The sequence below is a fragment of the Diospyros lotus genome, chromosome 3, assembly GCF_014633365.1.
Source record: "Diospyros lotus cultivar Yz01 chromosome 3, ASM1463336v1, whole genome shotgun sequence".
Taxonomy (NCBI): Eukaryota; Viridiplantae; Streptophyta; class Magnoliopsida; order Ericales; family Ebenaceae; genus Diospyros; species Diospyros lotus.
The window spans coordinates 42014908-42041250 of NC_068340.1; the positions used below are offsets into that span (position 1 = coordinate 42014908).

The 26343-nt window shown below is 39.2% G+C and overlaps 2 protein-coding genes across 2 annotated transcripts; one reads left to right on the plus strand and one right to left on the minus strand.

Moving 5' to 3' along the window:
- Positions 1-107: 107 nt before the first annotated feature.
- Positions 108-21462, plus strand: LOC127797595 (protein CHLOROPLAST J-LIKE DOMAIN 1, chloroplastic). The gene is made up of 10 exons (XM_052330628.1): positions 108-311; positions 1682-1781; positions 1954-2058; positions 2177-2254; positions 4129-4184; positions 11680-11737; positions 19151-19276; positions 19396-19491; positions 20183-20254; positions 21152-21462. Exons 1-10 carry the CDS (start codon positions 205-207, stop codon positions 21212-21214), a joined length of 861 nt encoding a protein of 286 aa, XP_052186588.1. The 5' UTR covers positions 108-204; the 3' UTR covers positions 21215-21462.
- Positions 21463-21727: 265 nt separating this feature from the next.
- On the minus strand, positions 21728-24145 carry LOC127797594 (11S globulin seed storage protein Ana o 2.0101-like). Its single transcript, XM_052330627.1, has 4 exons — positions 23426-24145; positions 23070-23326; positions 22546-22977; positions 21728-22449 (listed from the first exon to the last, which is right to left on the minus strand). Exons 1-4 carry the CDS (start codon positions 23739-23741, stop codon positions 21883-21885), a joined length of 1572 nt encoding a protein of 523 aa, XP_052186587.1. The 5' UTR covers positions 23742-24145; the 3' UTR covers positions 21728-21882.
- Between the last annotated feature and the right edge of the window lie 2198 nt (positions 24146-26343).

Here is a 26343-nt window from a genome sequence, read left to right on the forward strand (position 1 = left end):
TAAATTGATAATTTAATTAAATTATTTCAGATAAATCGAAATATTGATATAGTTGGAGGGATAGCCAGTGAGGATGGGAGGTAGCATAGTAATCTAATCTAATATTATTAAAACCGGCAGAAAATGGTCTCGGCCTAGCCCTCCCGTCTATCCCACTTCTTCAGCGCAGTGAAGCTCAAGAGAGGAAGAAAGAGGCATAAGGCCATGGCCTTGGCAATGTCAAACATCCTTCACTGCCCGTCCTCGCGCTTCTCTCCGAAGAATTCCTTTCTCAAAGGCTCTATTTCAAACTTGCCCTCCTCGGTTGTCCGGTAAAATTCTTGCAACACTCTTCCTTCGGGATTTGTTTGGTGACCCAGAAAAGAAACGGTGGAATGACGTGAAGAAACCATTTGTTTTTTTTTTATTTTTTTTTATTTTGGCAAGTAATGTTGGAAGAAAATATTATATGATCTTTGATTTTGGAAATAGTTTTTGTTGTCTTACGTGAGGCTATATTCTTGTTTTGAAGTATCCAAAAACAGAATCGCATCAAATTCAGATGTTATTTGCTTAATTTCAGTTCCAAATTCTAGGAAAAAGAAAAAGCGGGTTGGGGGAGGGGGACACCGGGTTTGGCATTTGTCTCATAGTCCAAATGTTATCTGTTTCAGCCCCTCATGTTTGCTGAGGTAGCTGACACTTGGGATATAAAACTATTGAACGCATGTGTAATTCAACCAATGCAAAACACCGAGGCTAGTTAGTGCGGATTGCTGTCCAAACATAGAGTTCATCTAATTCAACATTCAAAATTTTTGGTGTATAAGTTCAGGCCATGAAGAAGAATGTATGTGACCTTGTGTATGTTTGTTCTCCCGTATGTATACTTGGCAGCTATATGTTTTGTGTAATTATGTTTGTATAGATAGGAGGAAGACTGGAAAATAAGTATGGGTGCATTATCCACGTCTAAGCAACCAGATAGCCTATGTTCAAGAGAAAGATGTTCAATACATCAGTGGTATTGGGCGCTCATATGCTATGAAAAGTCAACAACTATTTGCCCCTGTAACCTGACATCATATTTATGGTCAAGACATTTACTCGTGTAGTTCTTCACTTGATGTAACAAAAATGGTACTGAAGATTTCGACATGCATGCGGATTTGTTTAGCTGGCCTGTGACGCCATGTTAGCAAGAATAGGCTATTACTGTTGCGAGCAGATGCCACCTAGTGGATGCACATATATTAAGTATGCCTGTAAAAGTAATCGATGACAAGTTTTTACCTGAGATAATTTCACCCAAGAATATTTTTACAGATAGTTGAAGTTCTTGGTTGCTTCCCGTTGAACTTTGTGATCAGCAAAAATGTTTCAACGTGGCAAATTAAAAAAGGCTCACCAAAAGTCTATTCTATCTTTTTAGTTCTGTCCTTCCCCTCTTTGTTGTCTGTCATATTTTCTTTCTGGGGACCGGTTTAACAGCAAAGTATTTCTTAACTATTTGTAAATAGTGTGTGTTTTTTTTTTTAACATTTATGTAAAATTATGCCTTTAAAGTGTAACTCTCAATGTCATCTGACTTCTTTATCGTAAATTTGTAAATAATGGTCATTACCACTGGAAGATATTATTTTTAGTTTGTTTGTCTCATTTGCACCACTGGCAATATTTATGCTGTTAAGATATATGTCAGGTTTTGTAGAACATCTCCACCACAGGATAGAAGGGTGTTTTGTACTGCTTCATCAGCTGCAGGAAGTTCAGGTGCAAACAGTGACTTCAACCCATATCAGGTACTTAAACCAGCTTGTGCTTGCACCTGTTAATTGACATCACAAGTTAGTAAAACGTGAACTCTTAATTGTTCCTTATTAATTTATTATACTGGGCTAGGACACCAGTTATTGGGAAAATAAAAAAAAGAAATAGAAAAAGCTCTTGACACTCCTGTTCCTTTTTCTTCAGGTGCTTGGTGTGAGCCCCATTGAAGGATTCGATGCAATCAAGTCAGCATATACAAGAAAGCGTAAGGATGCAGAAAGGAGAGGTGATGAAGTGACTGCTGCCCAAGTAGGTTATTGACTTATCTCTCCCCTCCCTTTCTAGGGATATTCATTGATAGCACTTGTGTATATTTAGATGTACATGCAATTACCAGGTTCTGACTTCGGAAATATACAATTTGCAGTTAGAGAAGGCATATGACAAAGTCATGATGGCACAACTGATGAACCGAAAAAAGGGTGTGACATTTGGGTCATTTCAGGTAATCAATCTTTAAGGGCCAGTGTCAAGATTGTGATCTTTCTTTTACAAGTACTCTTACGGAATATCTTATGTTGTTATTTTGACACTGGCATCTTCCTTGTTGGATTTTTACTTGTATTTTTCATGTGTTCTCTAATATGTGCTTTTCTGGTTCTGTGCTAAATTCTTTTGCATGTCAACTACTAGTCTTCACTTGTCTTTCTTGAGAACCCTTCTTCTTTGGGATATCTAGTCTTGATATGATAAGATGTGTTGATAGAACAACTATAAGAGCACAATAAACGATTGAAAGGAAAGCAGGTGGAAAAGGAAATTCGTGCATCCATTATCATGCATGTGATTGGGCAATGGAGAAACAATTGATGACTAATATTTATCATTTATTTTGTGGATGACATGTGTGGGCATAGTTGTTAAATCGAGATTCGAAATCTTTATTTTATGAATCGTGAATCGAGAATCGAATCGAATCGTAAGATTCGGTACACATTCTCAATTTCAACTATAAATAATATATATCCATAGAAAATAAATAGTGCCTACCATGATCAATTATTTTAAATATAAATAGATAAATAAACTTTTAAATATATTTGCTAAGTTTAAAATTATACCAAAAGGCAAAAGTATATTTATGTTGCCTTTAAATTCAAATTGCACCAAATTAAGCCACTTTCAAAATAACAAGCTAGAAAAAAAAAAAAAAAAAAAAAAAAAACCTACAACTATAAGGTTACTACTAAATTCCATTGTCCATAATCTTCACTAGTTATCAATCATCATCTTCAAGTTCAAGAGCATCATCATCTTCTTTGTTTTCAAAGATAGCCAAATCGAACGAATATTTGATTAAAGCACACATGCAGACGAAGTAGCACGAATTGGATGAATCGGACGAATCGTGCTATTCATGCGATTCACAGTTGATTCATTAGATTCATAATTGATTCTAAGGGATTTTCAATTCACGCTATAAATTCGACTCGATTTCTATATGAATCGAATTGTATGATTCGAATCATGAATCGTACGATTCTAAGAGATTTTAGATTCACCCTATAAATTCGAGTCAATTTCTATATGAATCGATTCGAATCGTACGATTCGAATCGTGAATCGGAAGATTCTAACAACAGTGTGTGTGGGTAACTTGATTTGTAGCATGTCTGTCCCGCCACAAACATAGAGAGTTGCTTGACTTAATTCAATACTGGACCTAAAACCAGTGATGTCCCCGCTGCAATGAGAGTTTTTTTCAAGGATTTGCCTAGCCTTTCCCAAGAGCCGAGGTTCTTTGACACCCTTCCCTCAGAGCTCACGTGATTCGACAACCCTCTCTTAAAGCTCAGGTGCCTTAACAGCCTCGACACTTTCCTTTCCCTTGACCCTTGGAGATTAGGTTTTCCAAAATCCTTCCTTTGATACCTCCTCACTGGCACCCAAGGAACTGTGGGACCCATATTTGATCTAACTAATACTAAATCAAGGGGTTGTCTTTGCTTTCCACACTTTGGAATCCTTGAGGATGGAGCTTAAATAATCTTCAACTTGGGCTACTTGAGGTCTTGTGGTAAGAGCTGAAAGGCTCGTGGGTGTTGTCCCTTGAGTCTGTTTGATGGAGATATGGGGTATTCAAATGACTGCCCTACACGGGTAGTTAAATCCTAGAATCCTGTCTCACGTTCGAGAATGTTCACTTGAGGCTTGGATGGGATGAGTGAATGCGATCTAATGACCTCCTATAAATAAGACATCACACTGTTTTATAATTTGCTTGTCCATATGTTCCATTAGAGTTCTGAAAGCTAATGATTGATTAGATTTATTTAGGCCTAATCTTGATTTACATTCTTAATTGCTTCTTATATTCAGGTCTCAAAGGATATTAAATATGCTGATAAGCAGCCAATACTGCCATGGGGGCCAAGGTCTGTCTTTGAGTTTCATAATAACTTTGCAAAATAGTGCTGTTGTGAACTATTTCTACCAGTCTGATTCTCATACTTCACCAATCTATTACTGTTTGCTTTCTCGAAATAATGAAGCTACCAATCAATGAAACCATTTGCAGCTTATCACCCCCTTTCTTGATGCTATTAGACATGTCTGCAAATGACATCTTGTCTGTGGAGATTTCCTTTTCTTTAATGTATTCTTGGAGAATAAAGTTAAAAAGACTTGTTTAACAATATTGGCACATATATAACTCTGCTTTGATTTTGAGGATTAAGGGGAAAAACATGAGGAAGCTTTTACATCTAAAAGCTATCTGAATTATTCTTTTACTTTGAGGCTTGTTTCTTGTTGCATTTATATGCTTTGTCTTTCAAACCTCTCTTTGATCAGGTCAGCTGGAGATTTGTTGCATCATTGCGTTTATTGAACCACCAGATGATTATCTCAGCTACACTGATCATACTTAAATAAGGAGATTAAAACAGGAGAATACTAGACTACTCAGTAATAAACACATATTTAAAATTCTTGAAATTAAAAAGAAATGCTCAATTTACTTTTTTTTTGATAAATAAGATCATGTATTAGAAGGTACCAAGAAATTTTTTTTTTTCCAAATTTTTAATTATATATTTTTTAAATAAAACACATGTATTAAAATGGAATATATATGTTTTTGATAAGTAAACCAGTAAACATTAAATAAAAGAAATACCGGGAGTGAACCTTGAAGAAAAGGTGGGAACCTTGTATATAAGGTGCATTTAGAGGGTTCTCTCTTTAGAAAATAATGATTAGGAAAACAACACCCACCCACCCACACTAAAAAAAAAACACCAAATGCATGTAGATATTCATCCAACAGACTCTCTTTTTCTTGGGCGGGCAATTGCTCTTCCTAAGAACACAAAAACTCTATTGCTATTTTGGTGTTACACTAAATACCCAAAGGTGGAAAACATAAACTCTCCACTAGTATCAAAGCTGCCTTGTTTCTATCCTGCCAAAGACACCATCAAATGTACATAAATATAATCATCAAACTGACTCTCTTTATCTCAGCCAGGCAATTGCTCTTCCAAAAACCCAAGATCCCCACCATCAAGTTTGGCATAACCCAGCAGACTCCCTATGGAAAACATAAACCTCACACCTCCTGAGATACTGGCCATATAGAAGATGTTCCAGTCTCACTATTCCTTCTGCACAAATAGCACCAATCCAACACTAACTGCCTATGCCTCTTCAGATTATCTGTAGTCAAAATGACAACTAGGATAGTTCTCCACACAAAGAAGGCCACTCTATGAAAGGCATTTGTCTCCACATGGTTTTTTCCTAGGAAAGTCCTGACACCATTTCTCACAAAAGGTGCCATAGAAGGAATGAACAGGAAAGGTCCCCTTCATGATGGGCTCCACACCCTTCCATCCTTCCCCTGCCCTGTCATATGATAGCATAAAGGCAAGTCCAGAAAAGTTGCAGTTATTGAATTTCTCTTTCCTGAAGTTATACCCAAAACCTAGGGACCACAGTACTTCTGGGTGATAGCAAAGCCATCCATTACTCTGGCTTATTTGTTCATGGCAATCCCATAAAGGCTAGGAAAATATTGCAGAAAGCCTGTTGCTGCACCATCTATCTTGACAAAAGCTGAGCCAAACTCTTATAATAGGCCTGCATAGACCAACCTGTCAGATTATAAATCTGATAGTAGGATTCTCGAGGAATCGAGAATGGGAATTAAGAGAGAATGGGGAAGATATTTGAGAGGAAATAGAGAACATAACAGAGAGAGAATTTAGAGAGAATGGGAGGGAAACTCATCTCCAATTTCATTCAACATAGTCTGTTCTAGCGTTGGATTGGTTATTTATACTGATCTGGAAAATTGGGCGCCAAAAATGGTTTGGCCCGAGCCCATGTGCGCTTACAACTTGTCCTAGCATGCTGGAACATTTTACCAGCTATGCTTAAACTGGAATTCAATTTCTTAATATCTTAATTACACATTTTTTTTTTTAAATTACACATTTATTTATATCACTTGCTAGCTACCATAACAATCCCTGCCCTTAAAACGTTTCTTGTCCACAAGAAATGTGTAGTAGGCTTGTTGCATTAGGAAATTGGTGGAGGAACTCCGAAAAGTATTCCCATGTATTATTATCTAAGTGAAGAGAGGACCATTGGACGAATACTTGAATAAGAGGCACTCCATTACAATGGATTACCCTTCTGTCAACAATAGCTGTGGGTTCAGCATTTTCTGGTACTTCTCCCACCATAGGAGGCAAGGTAGTGGTCGATCTCTATGTTCCCATAGTCCTCTTGAGGAGGGAAATGTGGAAAATGGGGTGTATCTTAGCATCTTTAGGCAATTGTAGTCGATAGGCCACAATACCAATTTTCTCCAAGATGGGAAAGGGTCCATAGTACTTGGGGCTTAGTTTGGATATGGGCTGTTTGGTCAAGGTCTTGAGGTATTGTTGGTTAAGCTAAGCTTCAAATATACCTCTTCACCTACTGCAAAATCCCGTTCATTCCTCTTCCAATATGCCAGTTGCTTCATTCTGTTCTTGGTTTTGGCCAATTCGGTTTTCACTATCCTCATTACATCTTGCCTTTGTTGTAAGTAAGCCTTCACTGTTGCTACTGTCGTGTGTCCTCCCAAGGCTGGTAGTAAGTCTGGTTTATAGCCATAAAGGGCCTCGAAGGGCGTCATCTTGATAGAGCAGTGGTGGCTCGAGTTGTACCACCATTGTGTTACGGTTAGCCATTTGTTCCATCCCCTAGGCTGTAAGAGGCTCAAACATCTTAAGTATCCTTCCAAGCACTGATTAACTCGCTCCGTTTGCCCATCTGTTTCAGGGTGGTAGGGAGTAGACATTAGTAGTTTGGTGCCCAATATCCTCATGAGTTCTTTCCAAAAGAGACTGGTGAATACCTTGTCTCGGTCCGATACAATGGACTGTGGAATGCCATGCAACTTTACTACATTCTCCAAGTAAGCCCTAGCCACTTCTTGTACTGTAAACGGGTGTGACAACCCTATGAGGTCACTAAATTTAGTGAACCGGTCTACTACCACAAAAATACAATCTTTACCTTCTGATTTCGGCAACCCTTCTATGAAATCCATTGTTACGTTGGTCCAAGCACGATCTGGAATTTCTAGAGGCTATAGGAGATCGGGGTGGGCTACCGTTTCATGCTTGCACCTTCTACATACATCACATTTCAAGATGTAATCCCATATATATTTCCTCAAATTTGGCCAAAAGAATACCTGTTTGACCTTGTGGTAGGTATTTTAAATGCCCAAGTGCCCTCCTATTGGTGATCCATGTAATGCATGCACTATTTTAGCCTTTAGCTCCTCACAATCATTGATAACCAACTGACCTTTGTATCTTATTACTCCATCATTCAAAGTGTACTCATGTCTGCTTTCTTCTTTAACACTCAGCTGTTCTAGTAGTCCTTTAACCCAGTCCCCTTTGTTGTAGCTATTTGTAACCTCTTGAAGCTAGTCCAGTATCACTGTGGAAATTGCTGCATGCATTCCCTCTTCATGGAAGCAAGACAGGGCGTCTGCTGCCATGTTCTTTTTCCCCTTCCCGAAACAAATTACATAATCCAGCCCCATGAGTTTGGCCATTCCTTTCTTTTGTAGCTGGGTTTGTAATCTCTGTTGTAGCAAGAATTTTAAACTTTCGTGATCTGTCTTGATCACAAACCGTCCTCCTTCTAAGTAATGATGCCACTTCTCCACTGCCATTAGTATTGCCATCAGCTCTTTTTCATAAATGCTAAGGCCTTGATGTCTAGGTGCTAGGGCTTGACTAAGAAAGGCTAAAGGTGTGCCTTCTTGTGAAAGTATTGCACCTATTCCTGCATTGCTGGCATCCATCTCCAGGGTGAATGGCTTACTAAAGTCTAGTAAGCCAAGTGTGGGAACCTTGCTCAATGCTTCTTTTAACTGCTCAAAAACCTGTTCTGCTTTAGGGTTCCATTTAAAGCCTTCCTTCTTCAACAACTCTGTTAAAGGCTTACTGATTGTTCCATAATTCTTCACAAACTTTCGGTAGTATCCGGTAAGCCCTAGGAATCCCCTCAAAGACTTGATGTTTGTAGGTTTAGGCCATGTTTCAATTGCCTTTATCTTCTTTGGATCAGTCCCCACTCTAGCCCTTGATATGATGTGACCAAAGTACTCCACTTGTGTTTGTGCAAATGCACACTTCGACCGCTTGATGCATAACTGATTGAATCGTAGGATCTCAAATGTAGCCGCCCTAAGGTGGGTTAGGTGTTGATTGAATGAAGGGCTATAGATTAAGATATCATCAAAGAAGACCAACACAAATTTTTTGAGGTAAGGTTCGAAAATTTGGTTCATAAGGGCTTGGAATGTAGCAAGGGCATTCGTGAGGCCAAACGACATGACTGCAAATTCAAAATGGCCATGGTGTGTCCAGAATGCAGTTTTGGGAATGTCGTTGGGGTCCATCCTAATTTGATGGTACCCTGAACGGAGGTCCAACTTGATAAATACAGTTGCATGTTTGAGTTCATCTAGTAGATCTTCAATAATTTGGATTGGAAATTTGTCCTTAACGGTGATGGCATTGAGCTGTCTGTAATCAACATAGAAGCGCCAAGTGCCATCTTTTTTCTTAACCAATAGGACAAGGGAAGCAAAGGGACTGTGGCTGGGGTGGATAATGGATTGGTTTAGCATATCTCTGACCATTTTTTCGATTTCAGATTTAAGTTTGGGTGGGTACCGGTATGACCTAATGTTTACTGGTCCAACATTAGGTAACAGGGGTATGGTATGGTCTAGTGGTCTCTTGGGAGGTAAGGTTTTAGGTTCTACAAAGAGGTCCTTATATTCAATCAGTAAAGAATCAAGGAGGGTCAATTCATGTACCTACCATGTTTGATTGGAGTATCCCTTGCCCGATTCTTCTTCCTGTTGTCCAGTGGCTTGAATTGAAAATAATTGAGCCACTTGTGCCCTCTTCTTCTTGAATAATTGCTGCAGTTTCTTTCCCCTCATTAGTTTGCAAGTCCCCACTTCCACATTTCCTTGTAAAACTACTCTTCTGCCCCCCTTTTCAAGTGTAACTTCTATATTATTGAAATCGAAATTGATAAGGCTTACCTCACGCATCCAATCTACTCCCAGCACAATGTGGCATCCTCCCAATTTGAGCAATCTCAGATCAGCCCGGAATTCAAAATCCTAAATAAGCTGATTTACTTATTACCTTATCCCCGTTGGCTACAATTACTGAGAGTGGTGGGGTACTAGTCGTTGGGTATTTCATCTTCCTAGCAATCATCTCATCAATGAAACTGTGAGTGCTCCCACTATCTATCAAAACCATGAAGTAGTTGTCCTGTACCTTCTACCTTGATAATCTTGGTATTGGATACCCCTTTGATAGCATGTAGGGATATGGCTCCATTGTCTTCTTCCTCCTCCTCTTCCCCTGCAGCTTCTCCTTCTCCATCTCCTTCCTCATCTCCTCCTTCCAATAGTAGTAGTTGCTTCCTACATTCGTGCCTCAGCATGTATTTCTCCCCACACTTGAAACATAGTTCTGCGACTCTCCTTTGCTCTATCGATCTGTCCCTGTTTTGCATATTTTGAGAGACTGGGGTTGAGGTTGGATACCTGTTGTTGGTACCAAATTTGACCAATTCTCTTCTCGTAGATCGGTTCTTGTACGATATAGCTCCGACCAGTACTCCTTTACTCTGGATCTTTTGTTTCTTCAGTAGTGCCTCAAATGTCATCTCCTGTAAAGCAGCCCCCTTTGTTGCTTCTTGTATCATCTTAGGTCGAAGGACTTGTACTGTCGATCTCAACTTATCATTTAATCCTCCTTTGAAACTAGATACGAAGTACTCCTCATTCAGGTAAGGATTTTTGTTGAGCATCCTAAATTTGAGCTCCTTAAATTTTGCCTGAAATTCTAGCATCGTTCCTTTTTGTCTTAGGCGGTTGAATTCTTGTACCATGTCCCATCTTCCTTGCTCTCCAAACCTCTCGCATAGCCCTTGCGCGAAGTCATCCCAATTATATCTCTCTCTCTCACCTTAGACCATCCTTGGAACCATATATCCCCTGCATCATGGAGATATGTCGCAGTTAAGGTCACCCTCTGATTCTCCCTTACATGATGAATCTCAAATAATTTCTCGCATTGCCTTAGCCACCATTGTGGCTTCACCCCTTTGAACACCAGAAGTTCCAGTTTAGGTACTAGAAATCCGACTTGATGCGGGCGGATTGGCACCTCCTACCTTCTCTCCGGCACAAATTCTTCCATCGTGGTTGGCTCCCCTTTCGATACCGATAATTCGACATTATAGTGACTGCCACCAATTCCCAGTAGAATTGGTTCTGATCGTTCCCTTGGTGGAAAATCAGGGGAGATCCTCACTTGTGATTGACCCGGAAACATCCTCATAAACTGTTGCAACTGATCACGCAACAAATTCCCCTAATCCCTTACTTCCTGCATTTCTTCCCTTAATTGCATATGCATATCACCCCTAAGCCTTTCTGCCAGTGCCTCCAGCTTCCTATCCTCCGACAATCCAACCTTCTCTTCCATTGAATCCATTTCGCCTTGCATCTCGGCTACAGACGTTGAAACTTGCTATAGTTGTGCCTCCATCTGTCGCATCCTGGTACTGTTAGCCATTGCTCTAACAATTCACAACGAAGAGCAGGATCCTTGCTCTGATACCAATTTGTTAGATTACAAATCTGACAGTAGGATTCTCGAGGAATCGAGAATGGGAATTAAGAGAGAATGGGGAAGATATTTGAGAGGAAAGAGAGATCAGAATAAAGAGAGAATTTAGAGAGAATGGAGAGAAACTCATTTCCAATTTCATTCAACATAGTCTGTTATAGCGCTTGATCAGTTGTTTATACCGATTTGGAAAATTGGGCGCCAAAAACGGTTTGGCCCGAGCCCATGTGCACTTACAACTTGTCCTAGCATGCTGGAACATTCTACCGGCTATGCTTAAACTGGAATTCAATTTCTTAATAGCCTAATTACACATTTATTTATATCACTTGCTAGTTACCATAACACAACCCCATGAGGAGAAGAGACACCGTAACCCCTGACCTTCTCTCTCTACTACTCCTGTATTTATACTAAATCACTCTCCTCCAAAAACTTTCTGGTTCAACGACAAACCTCTGAAGCCGTTTTCGCAAGCTTTGTAAGAAATATTTAAATTTCTAGTCCCTAACCCTCCCCCCATCTTAGGAATACATACATGCTCCTTAGGTCCTTTTGCAATATCATACATGCTTCATTTTGGGGGTTACTATTTTCCATGTTGAAGATACTTGTATGAACCTGGTATATTTGTTAAATATTGGGTCCTTTTTGCAAAGTTCTGTTGTTTAATCTAGTTCTGCACTATCAGGTTCACCAAGTCCAGTGTTAAAGACATGCGTATCAATTTGGCTATATCTGCTGTATTTGTAAGTAGTGAAATTCTTTCATTTATTACAAGCAATTTCATTTTTCAATTATCATGCAACTACTAGTACTACATACACATATGCTAGTGTTATATTCTTTCTACTTGTGAATATCATTTACTTATTTTTTGGTCAAGTAAATTGCATTAAGAGAAGGCTGCTTTGATGGTGTGAACCTTATGTGAAGGAAAAAAAATTATAAGCGAATGGTTCTCTTGTGAACAGAAAAAGGAATATTTTCCCTGAGCCAAAAAAATAAAAATAAGAAAATAGTAAATGGTGCCCTACTTAAATCTGGCGTCATTAAGTGGACCACAAACGTAGACAAAAGAAGATTCCAAACTCTCTCTCTATTGAAGAATGAAGAAGCGGATGACCCACAAACACACCTCTCTTTTTTCATATATCATATTGTCCACCAGAATCTGCCTCCACATATGCAAGTTATCCAATGTGAGAACAGATCCAAATGAGCAGCCCAGAGAATAAAGGCAATCTTGGAAAGAGCCCTCTTAGTGCAAATCACCTCCCTAAGGGAAACAATTTTCTCTTGGTAGCAAAGGACACTTCATAATGAACAAACAAAAATGTGTCTTCCTCCATGATAGATGTTGAACCCAACTGTTCTCATCTTTTGAAACTGATTATCATGGAGCATGTCAACTAACACTATTTGGTTAGGAATGATCTCAATCCATGGCCTATGCCACATTAGCTATGAAGCTAAAAACTTAATCCTCTACTGTCACGTGCATGTGTCAGAACTCTCTTACATGCTTGAGTCACTCCCACCACCCAGAGCCATGGAGGGAATTTTTGACTGTGGTTATTGGCACTCACTCTCAGAAGCAATGTCTTTTCCTTTTTGTGATTGGTTTTATGGTTAGTTCCGTCTCTTCACAAATTAGATTAAAATTGTGTCGCAACTCAATTGTGGTTGTCATAGAAGAGCTTATTATGTTTTTCAATATTTGATGGCCTGTCTTTTAAGTGAACATGCGTCAAAAAGAGATTGTTATAGAATGTCCTGAATAGGGATGTAAATGGTGCTCCAATTAACCCCATTTACAAACTTGTTTTAATAAATTTTCAAATAAGCCTTGCACCAATATTCCTCAATTATCAATTTTCATACTTATTTTAATTTTAAATGGGGTTAATTGGGACCCATTGGGGACCCATTTACATCCTTAGTCCTGAAGCATATCAGGAATTTCAGGAAGCATTTTTTGTTAACTAGGAACTAATATTCTTTTTTAGTTTTCAATATATTGTAGCAAAGGCCCTTGACTAAGTTGAGTTGCAATACTTATAGTGCAAAGAATCAATGTTGCTTTGCCAAAGAGAATGAGTTTCCAATACTAAATTTTTCGTGAAATTTTTTTACCTCAGTTAGAACAGAATATTTGATGTGTAATATGGCTTGAGAATCACTCACAGCCTTCTTGATTATATATATTTACAAGAACTTCAATCAACTCCTTTAATTTTAGGGATTGACCGATCTAAATACATCAAGTAGTATCATTTAAATATGGCAAGTAATCAACTAATTACAAGGAATATTTACAGGAGATATTAATACATATTAACGCTCTCTCTCAAGCTAGTGCATATATGTCATATGCATCTAGTTTGTTACATATATATGACACTCTCAATCTCCTAAGAGATTTAGTAAAAGTATCTGCCAATTGATCACTAGAGTTCACAAAGGAAGTTGTGATTTCTCCAGATAGAATTTTCTCACAATAAAGTGACAGTCAATCTCTGTATGTTTGGTCCACTCATGAAATACTAGATTGGAAGCAATGTGTAAGGTTGCTTGATTATCACATATGAGCTTCATAGAACCTATTTTGCATAACTTTAACTCTTGGAGCAGTTGTTTCAACCAAACAAGCTCACATGTGGCAGGGGCCATAACTCGATATTCTACTTCTGCACTTGACCTGGTGACCACACTCTGTTTTTTGCTTTTCCAAGATATGAGATTCCCCCCAATGAGAACACAATACCCAGAAGTTGATCTCCTATCACTCGGAGAGCCTGCCCAATCTGCATCTGTATATGCCATAACATCAGTATGGCCCCTATCTTCATAAACTAAGCCTTTGCCAGGGGAGCCCTTAATATACCTTAGGATTCGAATTACTGCATCCCAATGATTGTCATGGGGCCAACGATTGTCACGGGGAGAATTGAGAAACGAACTTACAGTGCTAACATCAAAAGATATATCTGGCCTAGTCATAGTGAGGTAATTTAGCTTTCCCACCAGCCTCCGATATCTACTAGGGTCTGAATAGGGCTCCCCCTGATCCGGTAGAAGTTTAACATTCGGATCCATGGAAGTATTGACTGGTTTGCAATCTAACATCCCAGTTTCTTCTAAGATACCAAGAACATACTTCCTCTGAGTAATGGCAATGCCTGTTTTTGATTGGACTACTTCAATCCCAAGAAAATAACGCAATCATCTCCTGTAATAACGATATTGTCCACATAGACCACAAGATAGATACATTGATTAGAAGACGAGTGTTTGTAAAACACAGAGTGATCTGCCTCACTACGAATTATGCCAAACTGTTGTATAACTTTACTGAACTTGTCAAACCATGCCCGGGGGGGACTATTTAAGACCATAAAGAGACTTATGTAATCAACAAACAAGACCTGACTCCCCTTGAGCAACAAACCTAGGTGGTTGCTCTATGTAGACTTCTTCCTCCAAGTGACCATGCAAGAAGCCATTTTGAATATCCAATTGATGAAGAAGCCAATGATGCATGGCATCCATAGGGAGGAAAAGACGAACAAACGCCATCTTGACAATCGGGGAGAAGGTATCACCATAATCAAAGCCAAAGATTTGTGTATAGCCTTTAGGCACAAGGCGAGCTTTTAGGCGATTGATCTGGCCATCAGGGACCACTTTGACCGTAAAGACCTAGCGACAACCAACTGTAGACTTTCCAGGTGGGGATGGAACAAAAGTCCATGTGTGATTGGAATCCAAGGCCGCCATCTCATCAATCATAGCCTATCGCCAACCTGGATGAGAAAGTGCTTCCCGGACAGTTTTAGGAATTGAAATGGATGACAAGGCAGACACAAAGGCATAATGGGATGAGGATAAACAATGATAGCTAAGGAAATTATAGATGGGATGAGGATTACGAGTAGAGCGTGTACCTTTACGAAGAGTAATGGATAGGTTAGCGGAAGGCTCAGGCAGGCCTAGAGCAGGTGGAGACGTTGGAGCAGAAGATGAATTAGGTGGATCTGGAGAAAGAACAACCGCTGGACGTGGATGTTGTGACCGACATTGATAGGTGATAATTAGGCAAGGTGAGGACTGTCTTGGTGGAGTTGAGGATTCATGTAAAGGGGGCCCTGAAGGAGTAGAGACAAGTAGACTAAGGAAAGGAACTGGTAAGAGTTGAGAGATGGAGTCAAGTTCCACTGGTGAGGTGAAGTAAGGAGTACTCTCAAAGAAGGTGACATCTGTAGACATGCAAAATCGATGTGTGGAAGGAGAATAACACCGATACCCTTTCTGAACTCGAGAATACCCAAGAAAGACGCACTTGATAGCACGAGTTGACAATTTATCAAGACTTGGAGAGAGATCGTGTACAAAACACGTAGAACCAAAAATATGAGGGGGAACAGTGTAAAGGGGCTCCTGAGGAATCAAAAGAGAATAAGGTACTTTGTGATTTAACATAGAGGATGGCATGCGATTTATTAAGTAACCAGCAGTGAGGACAACATCAACCCAAAACTTTAAAGGAGCATTAGCATGTAATAAAAAAGTATGAGCGGTTTCAATAATATGACGATGCTTTCTCTCTGCTATGACATTTTGTTGTGGAGTGTGTGGACAAGTGGATTGATGAACCATGCCGTGAGATGCCATAAAAGAATTGAAAGAAGTAGAAAAATATTACTTTGCATTGTCACTCCTTAAAATGCGAATAGGATGTCCAAACTAAGTTAAAATTTCATTGCAAAAGTTATGAAATATAGTAAATAACTTTGAATGTTCTTTCATTAAAAAAATCCAAGTGCATCTGGAAAAGTCATCTATGAAAGTAACAAAGTACCGATAATCTAAGACTGAACTGACACGACTAGGACCCCAAACATCAGTATGAACAATGTCAAAGGGTGCTTTACTAGACTGACCTTTGCTTGGAAACAATGCCCGGATATGTTTTCTAAGCTGACACGACTCACACTCTAAGGATTGTAAATGAGAGAAATGAGGGACCATCTTCTTTAGTTTATCTAGACTCGGATGACCCAAACGATAGTGGAGCAGACTAGGAGACTTCGTGACAACACATATGGTAAAGGATGGGGGCTGTAGATAATAAAGTCCACATGATTCAAATCCTGTGCCAATCGTCTGTCCCGTACTCCAGTCTTGTATAAGAAAGGAATCGGCAGTAAAGGTTATGGAGCAGTTAAGAGTGCGAGTAAGTTGACTAACATAAATTAAATTAAAAGGACAACCAGGTATAAAAAGAACATAATTTAAGGATAAAGATGAGATAGGTTTGGCTTGACCAACACCAGTGGCCTTAGCTTTAGAGCCATTGGCAAGGGTGATGTGATGTGGTGTCTTGAGAGATAATAAATTTGAGAAAATGGAAGGATTACCAGCTATGTGATCGGAAGCACCAAAGTCCAAAATCCAGGAACCAACAGACGAAGAATGAGAGAGGCAAATCGTAGAATTATCAGTATGAGCTATAGTGGTTGAGGAGGAAGCTTGATGTGCTGCCTTAAGTTGAAGGTATTCCTTAAATTCAGTGTCTGATAAAACATTTTGACCATCATTCCCAGTCTCAGTCTTCTTCTCATTACCCAACGCTTGAGATTGAATCACATTGGCTGATTTTTTTGGGAAGCCCTGCAAAGAATAACACCGGTCTTGAGTGTGGCCCAACCGTTTACAATAGGAACATTGTGAATGATTACCAATGTCACAACCACCTCTACCATTACTGCGACCACGACCTTGACCTCCACGTTCAGTCAAATTAGAGACAAAGGCTGAGGATTCTGAAACTGTTTGAGAACCAAATCCCAATGTTGCCTTTGGAGAAGGAACTCAAAATAACCGATCAATGAGGTCCTCCACCGTAGGGATATTAGGATTAGTCAGAACTTGATTTCGAACAGATTCAAAATATTTGTGAAGACCGTGGAGAACAAAGACCATATACATTTTGTCAAGCTTGTCTAACACTTTTTCGAGGGTATCTTTTGTCAATCTCAATTTGATCTCTTCAATAGTAGATTGTGCTTTGTTCATATATGAAGGTAAGTCATGGTTTGTCATCTAAAGCGTTGTGAGATTATGAACTGAGTCATATAGACGTTGTATGTCATTAGAATAGACGCTCCGAGCTTTCTTCCATATATCATAGCAGGTTTTATGAGACCAGAAGTGAACCAACAGTTTGGGATCAATGGATTGCCATAATAAAGAGACTAACTGATAATTAGCCCGCTGCCATTGTTCTCCCTCATTATCAGGAATGTATTTCGCTTGCTTAGTAAGGTGTTTAGAGAGTCCTTGGCCCCAAAACCAAATATCAACAGCAACATGCCAATCCAAGAAATTCTTTCCATTGAGTTTTTTTGATGTTATAGTGGGATTACCAGAAAGGCAAAGGAAATGAGTCCCTTCTTTGGTGTTTCAGAAGTGACTGACGAGGTTTCTGATGCGGAAGCCATGAGAGGAGATGATGGAGATCTGACCCACGAAGACAGAGACCTGCGATTGGAGATCTGACCCCCTTGGAAGAGGATCAAGAGGTGTCGACGAGTCAGACATGACCGACGACGTGGCATTCTGGCAACGGGAAGGTGACGCGTGGCTCTCACGCGCCGACAGGAGAGGAGGCGTGTGACGACGCGTTGAGGGCTTTCCGGCGGCGAGATTTCAGTGGGTCGGTCAGAATCACTAGGGCCAACGACTAGGACCTTCACTTGGACAGTTGAAGGTGTTTGGGTAGCAGGTCTAGCCTTGGACAGAGGCTAGTCGTGCGTGAGAGATGAGGGAGATTGGCTGTTGGGGATTTTGCAGTCCCAGGACGAACTTGGCTTTGATACCAAGTTAGGACAGAATATTTGATGTGTAATATGGCTTGAAAATCACTCACAACCTTTTTGATTATATATATTTACAAGAACTTTAATCAACTCCCTTAATTTTAGGGATTGACTGATCTAAATACAGCAAGTAGTATCATCTAAATATGGCAAGTAATCAACTAATTACAAGGAATATTTACAGGAGATATTAATGCATATCAACAACCTCTATATTTTTCATCCTTTTTTTCCTTCTAAAAACTAATGAAGGAAAATATTGTTAAAATAGTTGGCAAAACTTACTTACGAGCTAAGGAAGTCTTAATAAGTTATATGGAGAAGGCTTTCAGTGTTATAGCAACCTAGATAGGGAGAGGGAAGAAGGGAGGCAAGAAGTAAAAGAATTATAGTTAAGGCAAGGATAAAATGGAGAAACAGGTGCAGAAGTGTCAGGGGGAGAGAAAGAGGATAGAGAAAGAAGGGTTTAGCCAGTGGTGCAATTCATTTCTGTACTTACCTATGCATCAATAACTTATAAAATCTCGTATGCGATGCTAATGAAGTCACCTATGCTATCATGAGCATCAAATGTGATCATTTAAGTGGATATGAATGATCTGACCTCGGGTCTTAAGAACCTTCATTCATTTTGTTTCTGCTATAGTTTGGTGGAAACTAGAGAAACCTTGGATTCTAATCATCAAATATATTGGCCTATTTTGTTTATTCTCTCAAGGCTATCTTCTCAACATTTTTCTGTTATAGTTTGAGGAATCTGGCTGCAGAGGAACTGAAGTTCATATGATGTTACTTGTCGCTGCAGATCAGCTTTGTAGTTACAAATATTCAGAAACCGGTTGATGTGAATTTCTGAGTTCTTGTTGGATATTAGTTGGGTTTGAGCCTGTACTTTAGGCTCCAGCATTTGACCCATTACGGCTCAAGAACTTGAGATGTTTATATCATTTATGACATGGCTAACCCTTTATAAAGATAATTATCGATGCTATAGATCTGCTAAGTTTGTTTAAAACTTTTTTGGAGGTGCAACTTGTTATTTGTTGCATGGGTTACTTGAAGTGTATTTTTAGAGAGTAAAAAGGAGAGTCAAATTTGATCTAATTTGCCAAGAAAAAAAATTTAATTGTTTGATATATGTGGGCTCTGTTTCTTGAGCTAAACAAGGTTATCTTCTCCTGTCCTGATACTGAAAAGCAATAGATGTTTATTTTTTAGATTCTTTTTTAGATCCCAATTGGCATTATACTGTCTTCATTTTCTTCTCTGGTGTTTCTGCAGACTGCTTGGATTGTTATCAAGCGAAATGCTGAATGGAAACCCCTGCAGTTTCTAGCCTTTGTGTTTGTATATCGTATCTTTGAAAAGTTGAAAGCCTTCGAACCACCTCCATCTACAACATTTACTGTGAGTTATGATTGCGCATGGAAATTTAGACTGCTGCCATCTTGCATCAGTGGAACCTTGAGAAACTCTTCTTTTTTTTTTTGGGATCTCTTAATTATTTGAGTGGCTATTGGATGTAGGAAGATGGTGAAGATGAAGGGAGAGCACTACGAATGGGCAAACGCCTGCTTCGTTCTCTTGCACTGGTTTTTGGTTGTATAGCTGTTTCATCTTTGGTATGTAATTCTGGTGCATTGTTCTGTACAACTCCAAAAATAGTTCCCAATTTAAGCAATAAATTACAGCTGTATGTGGTCTGGCATATGATAGTCTCTAAACTTGCCTTTTCCTTTTTAAGCTACTTCATTATGTGGAGATAGGAGAACCTTGTATTCAACAACCAGAATGACTCTCTTTACTTGAATTTGTGCTCCACTGCAAATAGAAGTATAAAATGCATTTTAATGAGCTTTTTTGTACTGTTATAAAAAACCCGTCTATAATTATTTGTTTGCCAAATCCATCTCGATTAGGAAATTGGTTGCAAAAGGTAGCCATAGACCAGTAACCTATCAGTGAGTCTTGTCAGTTCAAAATTTTGAACCTTATTACTGAACTGGCTGGGTCCTGGGCCCACATTAGTTGATATAGGATCCACTTTGCTAGACCTCAGAGCCAGGACTTAGCTATAAGGGAACTAAGGTTACCTGTTTCCAAAAGGTATGGTCTTTAATTTTGTGGCACTCATAGTTGCGATGTTATTATGGTTTGGGGATGAAATTGGGGCTTGCACGGGATATAAGACATTATAAAAAAAATGGTACATTGTGTTTCCATGGCAGATTATCTTTGATGAATTGCTTTTTCCTGACAAGTCTCTGGTGTTTACGTTTTATTCATTCTCATTTTTTTGTTTATTTGTTACAGGGATTTACTGGTCTTCTTAATTTGATCGAGTTTGTTGGCAATTACATTCCTACTTTCCTATATAACAACCAGGTACTAATTGTAACTTGTTTCAAAGATAAAAAGTTCTGACATATGAGTATCCAGTGTGATACTCTTCCCTTAATCTCTTGTTTATATGTTCTCTACATTTCCCAACTGTTGTACACCTCCAAGTTTCTACTTTTGTATCTGGAGGAGTCATTCCCGCATCCCCCCAGCTGTATACATTCAGAAATGATCCCTTTTACCTTGAATGGTTAACTCAAATTTTCTATAACCAAAGCTGAAGATTCTACTCATATTTGCATCAGTATTGGTTGCATGTATGTATCCATGTGTTAGACCTTCCTAAACCCTTCCAGCTCATTTGTTACGCGGATAAGAAAGTGTCCTTGTTACTCTTCCAGTTACAAGACTCCTGGAGCAGCGAGCGGTGACTGCATGTCCATAGTCAGACCTTGTAAAGCCAATGTACATTGTTAGCACGATTCCTTGATTTTTAGAGTTCGCAGATCCATAAGTTGGGACAGCACCAAAAAATATTCATCAACATGATTCCTTACCTCGGCAATACCAGCCAACCAGCTTTTTCTGTTTGTTTGGTTTTTCCTTAATTAAAGTAGCATGAAAATTGATTTTTACACATCCTTTTTCGGGTAGCATCCACGGTTGGTAAGTAAAAGCTTAAACTTGAATGTTGCACGCAGTTTTGGTTTGATTGCTAAATTTTGTTATATATGAACCCTCTCATCTCCTCCTCTTAAGGTGTTCAGTCCAAGGAGCAACTGTTAGATTACTTCTTTTTCCCCTCTTTTTTTTGTCTGAATGATTATGCTAATGAATGACAAGCTCACCATCTATTTATCTGGATTGTCCATTATGCATTTCTCTCTTTTTACCAAGTGTTTGTTTTCTGGTTCACCTATTTCCAAGCTTATGCTTGTGCAGGAACTATTTGTGACTGGTACAACGGCGCTTTTCCTCTACATTATGGCGTCATATTACAGATGATCATCGATCGTTTACAAGATCAAACGGTCAAGATATACAGCTAGGTGTTCTCGGATTCTCTAGCTATCAAAATTTTGTTAAAAGGGACCAAATGAATTTTCCTTTTCAAAGAGACAAGTAGAAACACAAATATGGATGTTAGGCTTGTGAATTTATCACTGAAATGCTGTTAGTCCTATACTGAAGATTGTATTATGCAGACACAAGGCTGCTTTTGCAATTCAAAACTGTTGACAGATTCATGGCACTGCCACGCTGGTTTTTGTTTATTTCCTGTATCTTGCTTAGCGGGTCCTTGGCCATTGCTTTCACCAAGATTTCTTCAGGTGATGATGAAACATCTTGTACTGTGTCTTCATGTAGTAGGGGTACATTACCCTAAACCTTAAATCATCCTTAAAACAGAGGCAAAATAGGCTGTTCCCCATTCTGTTTGTCTGTCCACACGGTCAACTGTGCGTCATTATTATGGATTTAGGAGAATATAAAGAATAAATTAGCAAAGCCAGGATCTTACAGGAACCGTACGGTCTTTATTCAAGTCTTATTGATGAAAAGAGAGGAAAGCTCAAGTAGCTAGCTGGGCAGCATACATGTATGGCCTTTCCGTAGCTTTAGGACTTATTCATAGTTCTATCTTACAAAACCTCAAACTTATAAAGAGCTCATTACATAATGGCCTCAACAATGGCCTTCACAGCTTCCACAGCAGCTTCGCTTCCTTTATCCTCCTTCCGGCGGCTTGACCCTTCCCGTCCTTCCTCTTTCTGGCCACGGCTTGACCCTTCGCTTTCTTCTCCTTCCTCCTCCTCCTCCTCCGGCCGGCGGGACCCCTCCCTACTTCCTTCCTCCTTCCGGCCGCGGGACGACCTACGACGGACCACGATGGTTACCTCCTTCGTCTCCTCCTTGAGCTTCCTGGCTTCTTCATTGGTTAACCCATAGGACGACATCAGGAGATCCACTGGCAGCGCCCGGATGGCCGACGTTGGTCCGGCGAGAGGCGTGATGCTGGCTTGGTCGTTGGTCTTCACTGTAAACCACTCCAGGCCGTCGTCTCCGGCTATCTTCGTCAATGCATGGTTCTGGGGCACGATCAAGATCTGACCCTTTCGGACCTCGCCGTCGAAGATCGGCCGCCTGGACATCCCTATCACCTGGACTTTGCCGCTTCCCTTCGTCACAAACATTATGCTGTGCGCGTCCATGTTCCAGTGAGGCACCACCATCCCATTCTGCACATATAAAATCAATGTAGATTTTCAACACGTATGATTAAATTGGGTAAATTTGAATTTGATTATATCCCCAAGAATAGTGACTTAGTTTACCTTGTGGAGAACTACTCTCCCGGCACTGAGCTTGACGCGCTTGAGGATGGGGAGGTTGCGGCTATTGAGGGTGGCGATTCGACCACCCTCGGCGGTGTAGATATCGGCCCTCTCAGGGTCAGCAATGTTCTCCACAAGCTTCATAGAGCAAATGGTTTCCTCTATACCATTTCTCCCGGACCCTCTTTGTTCTTCTTCGTCCTCCTCCTCCGACGAAGACGCCTGGGGCTTGATCACCTGGAACGCTTTTTGGACCCTCACTATGAATCCCTTGCTTTCATCCACCTCCTTCAGTTTCCGGGCAATGCTCACGGGCACGCTGAAAGCGTCGGCCAGAATCCTCGTGTCGAAGTACTGGAAAATGTTGGTGATATTGGGAAGCTGTTGCTTGCCGCCTCGTCTCTCCGGCGGGCTCCCTGCAAGCAAGAATCTCTGCGCGCAGGCCATGCCAAAATAAATCAACTGTAAGGGATCTAAAACGAAAATAGCTATTCATTAGGATTGTATGTATACATATTTCATACCCTGAGGTTGTCATCAAGCTGGTTTTCTCGGTTGCTGACGTCGTGAATCGCGAAAAGAACAAGCTTGTTGTTGCCGTCGTTGAACACCCAGTGAGCCACTCCTGCCGTCAAGACGAAGACGTCTCCCTGCTGGAGGCGGCGCAACTTTTGGTGCCGGTCGTCGGACCTCCGCGACTTGCTTCCTTCCTGAGATTGGCGTTGGAACGATTGGTACGTCTCTGGACACCCCGGAAACACCGTCCCAAGTAGACCCCTCCCTGTTCACAATATATATATATATATATATATATATACGAGGTCAGTCACATGATCATATAAGTAATTATTCGAATAATAGACTATCATTTTTGACGAACCTTGTTCGACGTAGACGACCATGGGGGCGTTGGTGAAGGAGGGGAGGAGGGCGGCTCGGCGATCAATGACGTGGCGGGAGGCTGTGATTCCGGCGCACTGCATCTCATCGGAGTTGGGGTTCCAGATCTGAGTGACGCCGGCCTCGTGCTGGATCTGGCTGTCGGGTTCGAGTGTCCGGAGCTTCTGGAGCCGGCAGTCGCCCTGGCTCCGCCGGTAGGGCTCTTGCTCCTCTTGGCGGCCTTGCCGGATGGCGAGGCAGCCATTGCAGAGAACCAGAAGGAAGAGGCCCAGAGCAGTGAAGGAGCAGCTGGCCATGGCTGGAACTATACACTTAATTATTACTAATACGAAAGCAAGCCAAAGATCAGATCAGAAGAAACTCTGTAGTTTCTGAAGATGGCGAGAGAGGAGTGGGAATTTATAGAGAGGAAGACAGAGTTACGTGGAAGATCCAACATTTCCAGCTATTTTAGGTGTTTCGGCGGCTTCTGCATGGCGTTTTGGCCCATTGTCTCCAGTGGAGGCCTCGTGTTGCCGCAAAACTCATTCCTCGTCAGCCCGCCGCTACTTGATCGGCGGAGGGACGCCGTTTTGTCGTTTTGCCAGTTGCAACGTGGCGCTTGGAGAGGACACGTGCGCTGTTGGAGGTCCACAACACTGTCGTCTTCCGCCTGAACAAAAACCTTGGTGCTTGCTTGCCTCCAACTCCCAGTCCTGCCCCCGGTTTCTATATTTTTGCTTTTAAATTATTTTTGATCCAAATAGGGTTGATGAGTATCAATTGGCATCCTTAAATATATACTAACTCGAACGTTCTTCAAAATGAGAAACAACTCGGTAGCTTCTCGAGCAAATGACGTAATACCTAATATAGAGGACTAGTGTTCGACTTAATAAAAGATTGTTCTACTTTGTTTATTAAGTTAAACGTGTTGGGTTTGAATTTAATTTATAAATGAATCGAGATTCAGTTCAAATAAAACTCAACTCGTTAAAACTTACAAAATATTTGATTAAAATTTTATGAAAATTATATTTAATTAGAAATTCACAAATAGCATTCGTAAATAAATTCGTTTATAAATATTTTAATATATTTATTTATAACTTTTACATATATTATTTAATACAAAGTTATTAAATTTTAAATTATTATATATTATTAATTTAATTTTTAAACTTTGACCAATCTAAATCTGTTGATGAGCTTACTCGAGCTCGTGTCGAACTCAACTTGTCAACATTTTGAGGAGTTGAACTTGAGCTTAAAAACTAGTTTATTGAGCCGAGCCGAGCTCTATTTGATTGCAACCATACTTGATCAATTTGGATAAACTTGAAGTGAAATAAAGTGATTTGATCGATTTAGTATCAAGTTTTTTTTTTTTTTTCCTTCTAGTCCTGTTTAGTTTTGGTTTAAATTTTGTAAAACAAATTAACATTGATTCAAAATCAGATTAAACCCCTGCTGGAACCCAAGCCCAATTACAAAGCCTTACATTGCCTTGCGTTTAATTGCTGTCTTGGTGTCGTATTTAGTTGTTGTTGCAGGGTTGTGGTTTCGGTTTCAATTAATTTATTTAGATATTAATTTTTTTAAAAATTTATGTTAAATTGGACTACGTGTGAGAATAGAGAACCAACTCAATCTAACTCCATTATATTGGTTCAGTTTTTTTTTTTTTTTTTTTACAAAGTGATCATTTTAAATTTAAAATTACATATTTAATTATGATTGATTTGTGATGTCATAAGTCAAGACTTGTAAGAGTGAACGTCTAAAAAGATTAAGAAAAAAAAAACAAATTCTAAAGCTCATGAGAAGTTAAAATTAGAGAAATTACTTAAATTGTCGATACCCCATCAACGGTTTCAACAGAACTAGATTCTCTTGAAGAATTTATGACAATCTCGAAAAAAAGACTAATAAGCAAGGTTTCAAAAAACTAAAACGTCTCCTAGAGACTTCTCTTTTTCACGAGAAGTCCCAACTAATGAGCGAACATAATTTAAAAAGTTCATCTAAAAAACTCATGATAGATAATTCTTATCCATAAGAAATTTAAATCCTAGTCGATCTTGGAATGCAATGGATATTTATTCTCAAAACCCAAGTTACTCTAGAAATAAAAGAACCCTCATTCCAAAAATATTACATCATTAATGTTGATTCAAGAGCTCTTCAACTTTTTAAAGTATTTTTAAAAATCTGACTTAAGTATCGAAGTGGTTGTGTAGGAACTGTCCTGCGCCCCCTAACAACGTTTTTCCTTATAGGAATTTACTGGCTTGAAAATGATTCTCTAATATAAAAATTATATTGTTGTATTTAGATAACAACAATTCGATATTGGGTTTGGGTTAATGCAAAACCTAAAAATCAATCCAACAATAACTTACTAGCAAATCCATTTATATGCCTATTTAAATTAGATTAATATAAGGATAAATTTTAATAAATCTATTTATAATTAGATTAGAAAAATATTGAATTTTTAAGTTTGTTATAATTTTAGAATGAATTTTTAATTTTAACAATTCACTAACTCAGGTAAGTTGCCAATATTAATTTTTTTTAATTATATTAACAAATTGAAATTATTAATTCTTACCATTAAATAATAACCAAAGAGATAGAAAGAGATTGAATAATTATATTAGTTCTTACCCTAAAATATAAAACATGCACACATCATTATATTAACAAATCCAACATAAAAAAATCAAATATTATTTTCATTTTTAATTTTTCTTAACAACTGATAGCAAAATTAAATAATATGTTTCGTTTTTATTTTTTTCAATTAAAATGGGTACAATCTAAAAAATACGAAAACTAATACTAAAACATAAAAATGAACCGAACAAATGTGACAATATGTTCAAATTGATTGTTGTTCGAAAAAACTTAAGAAAT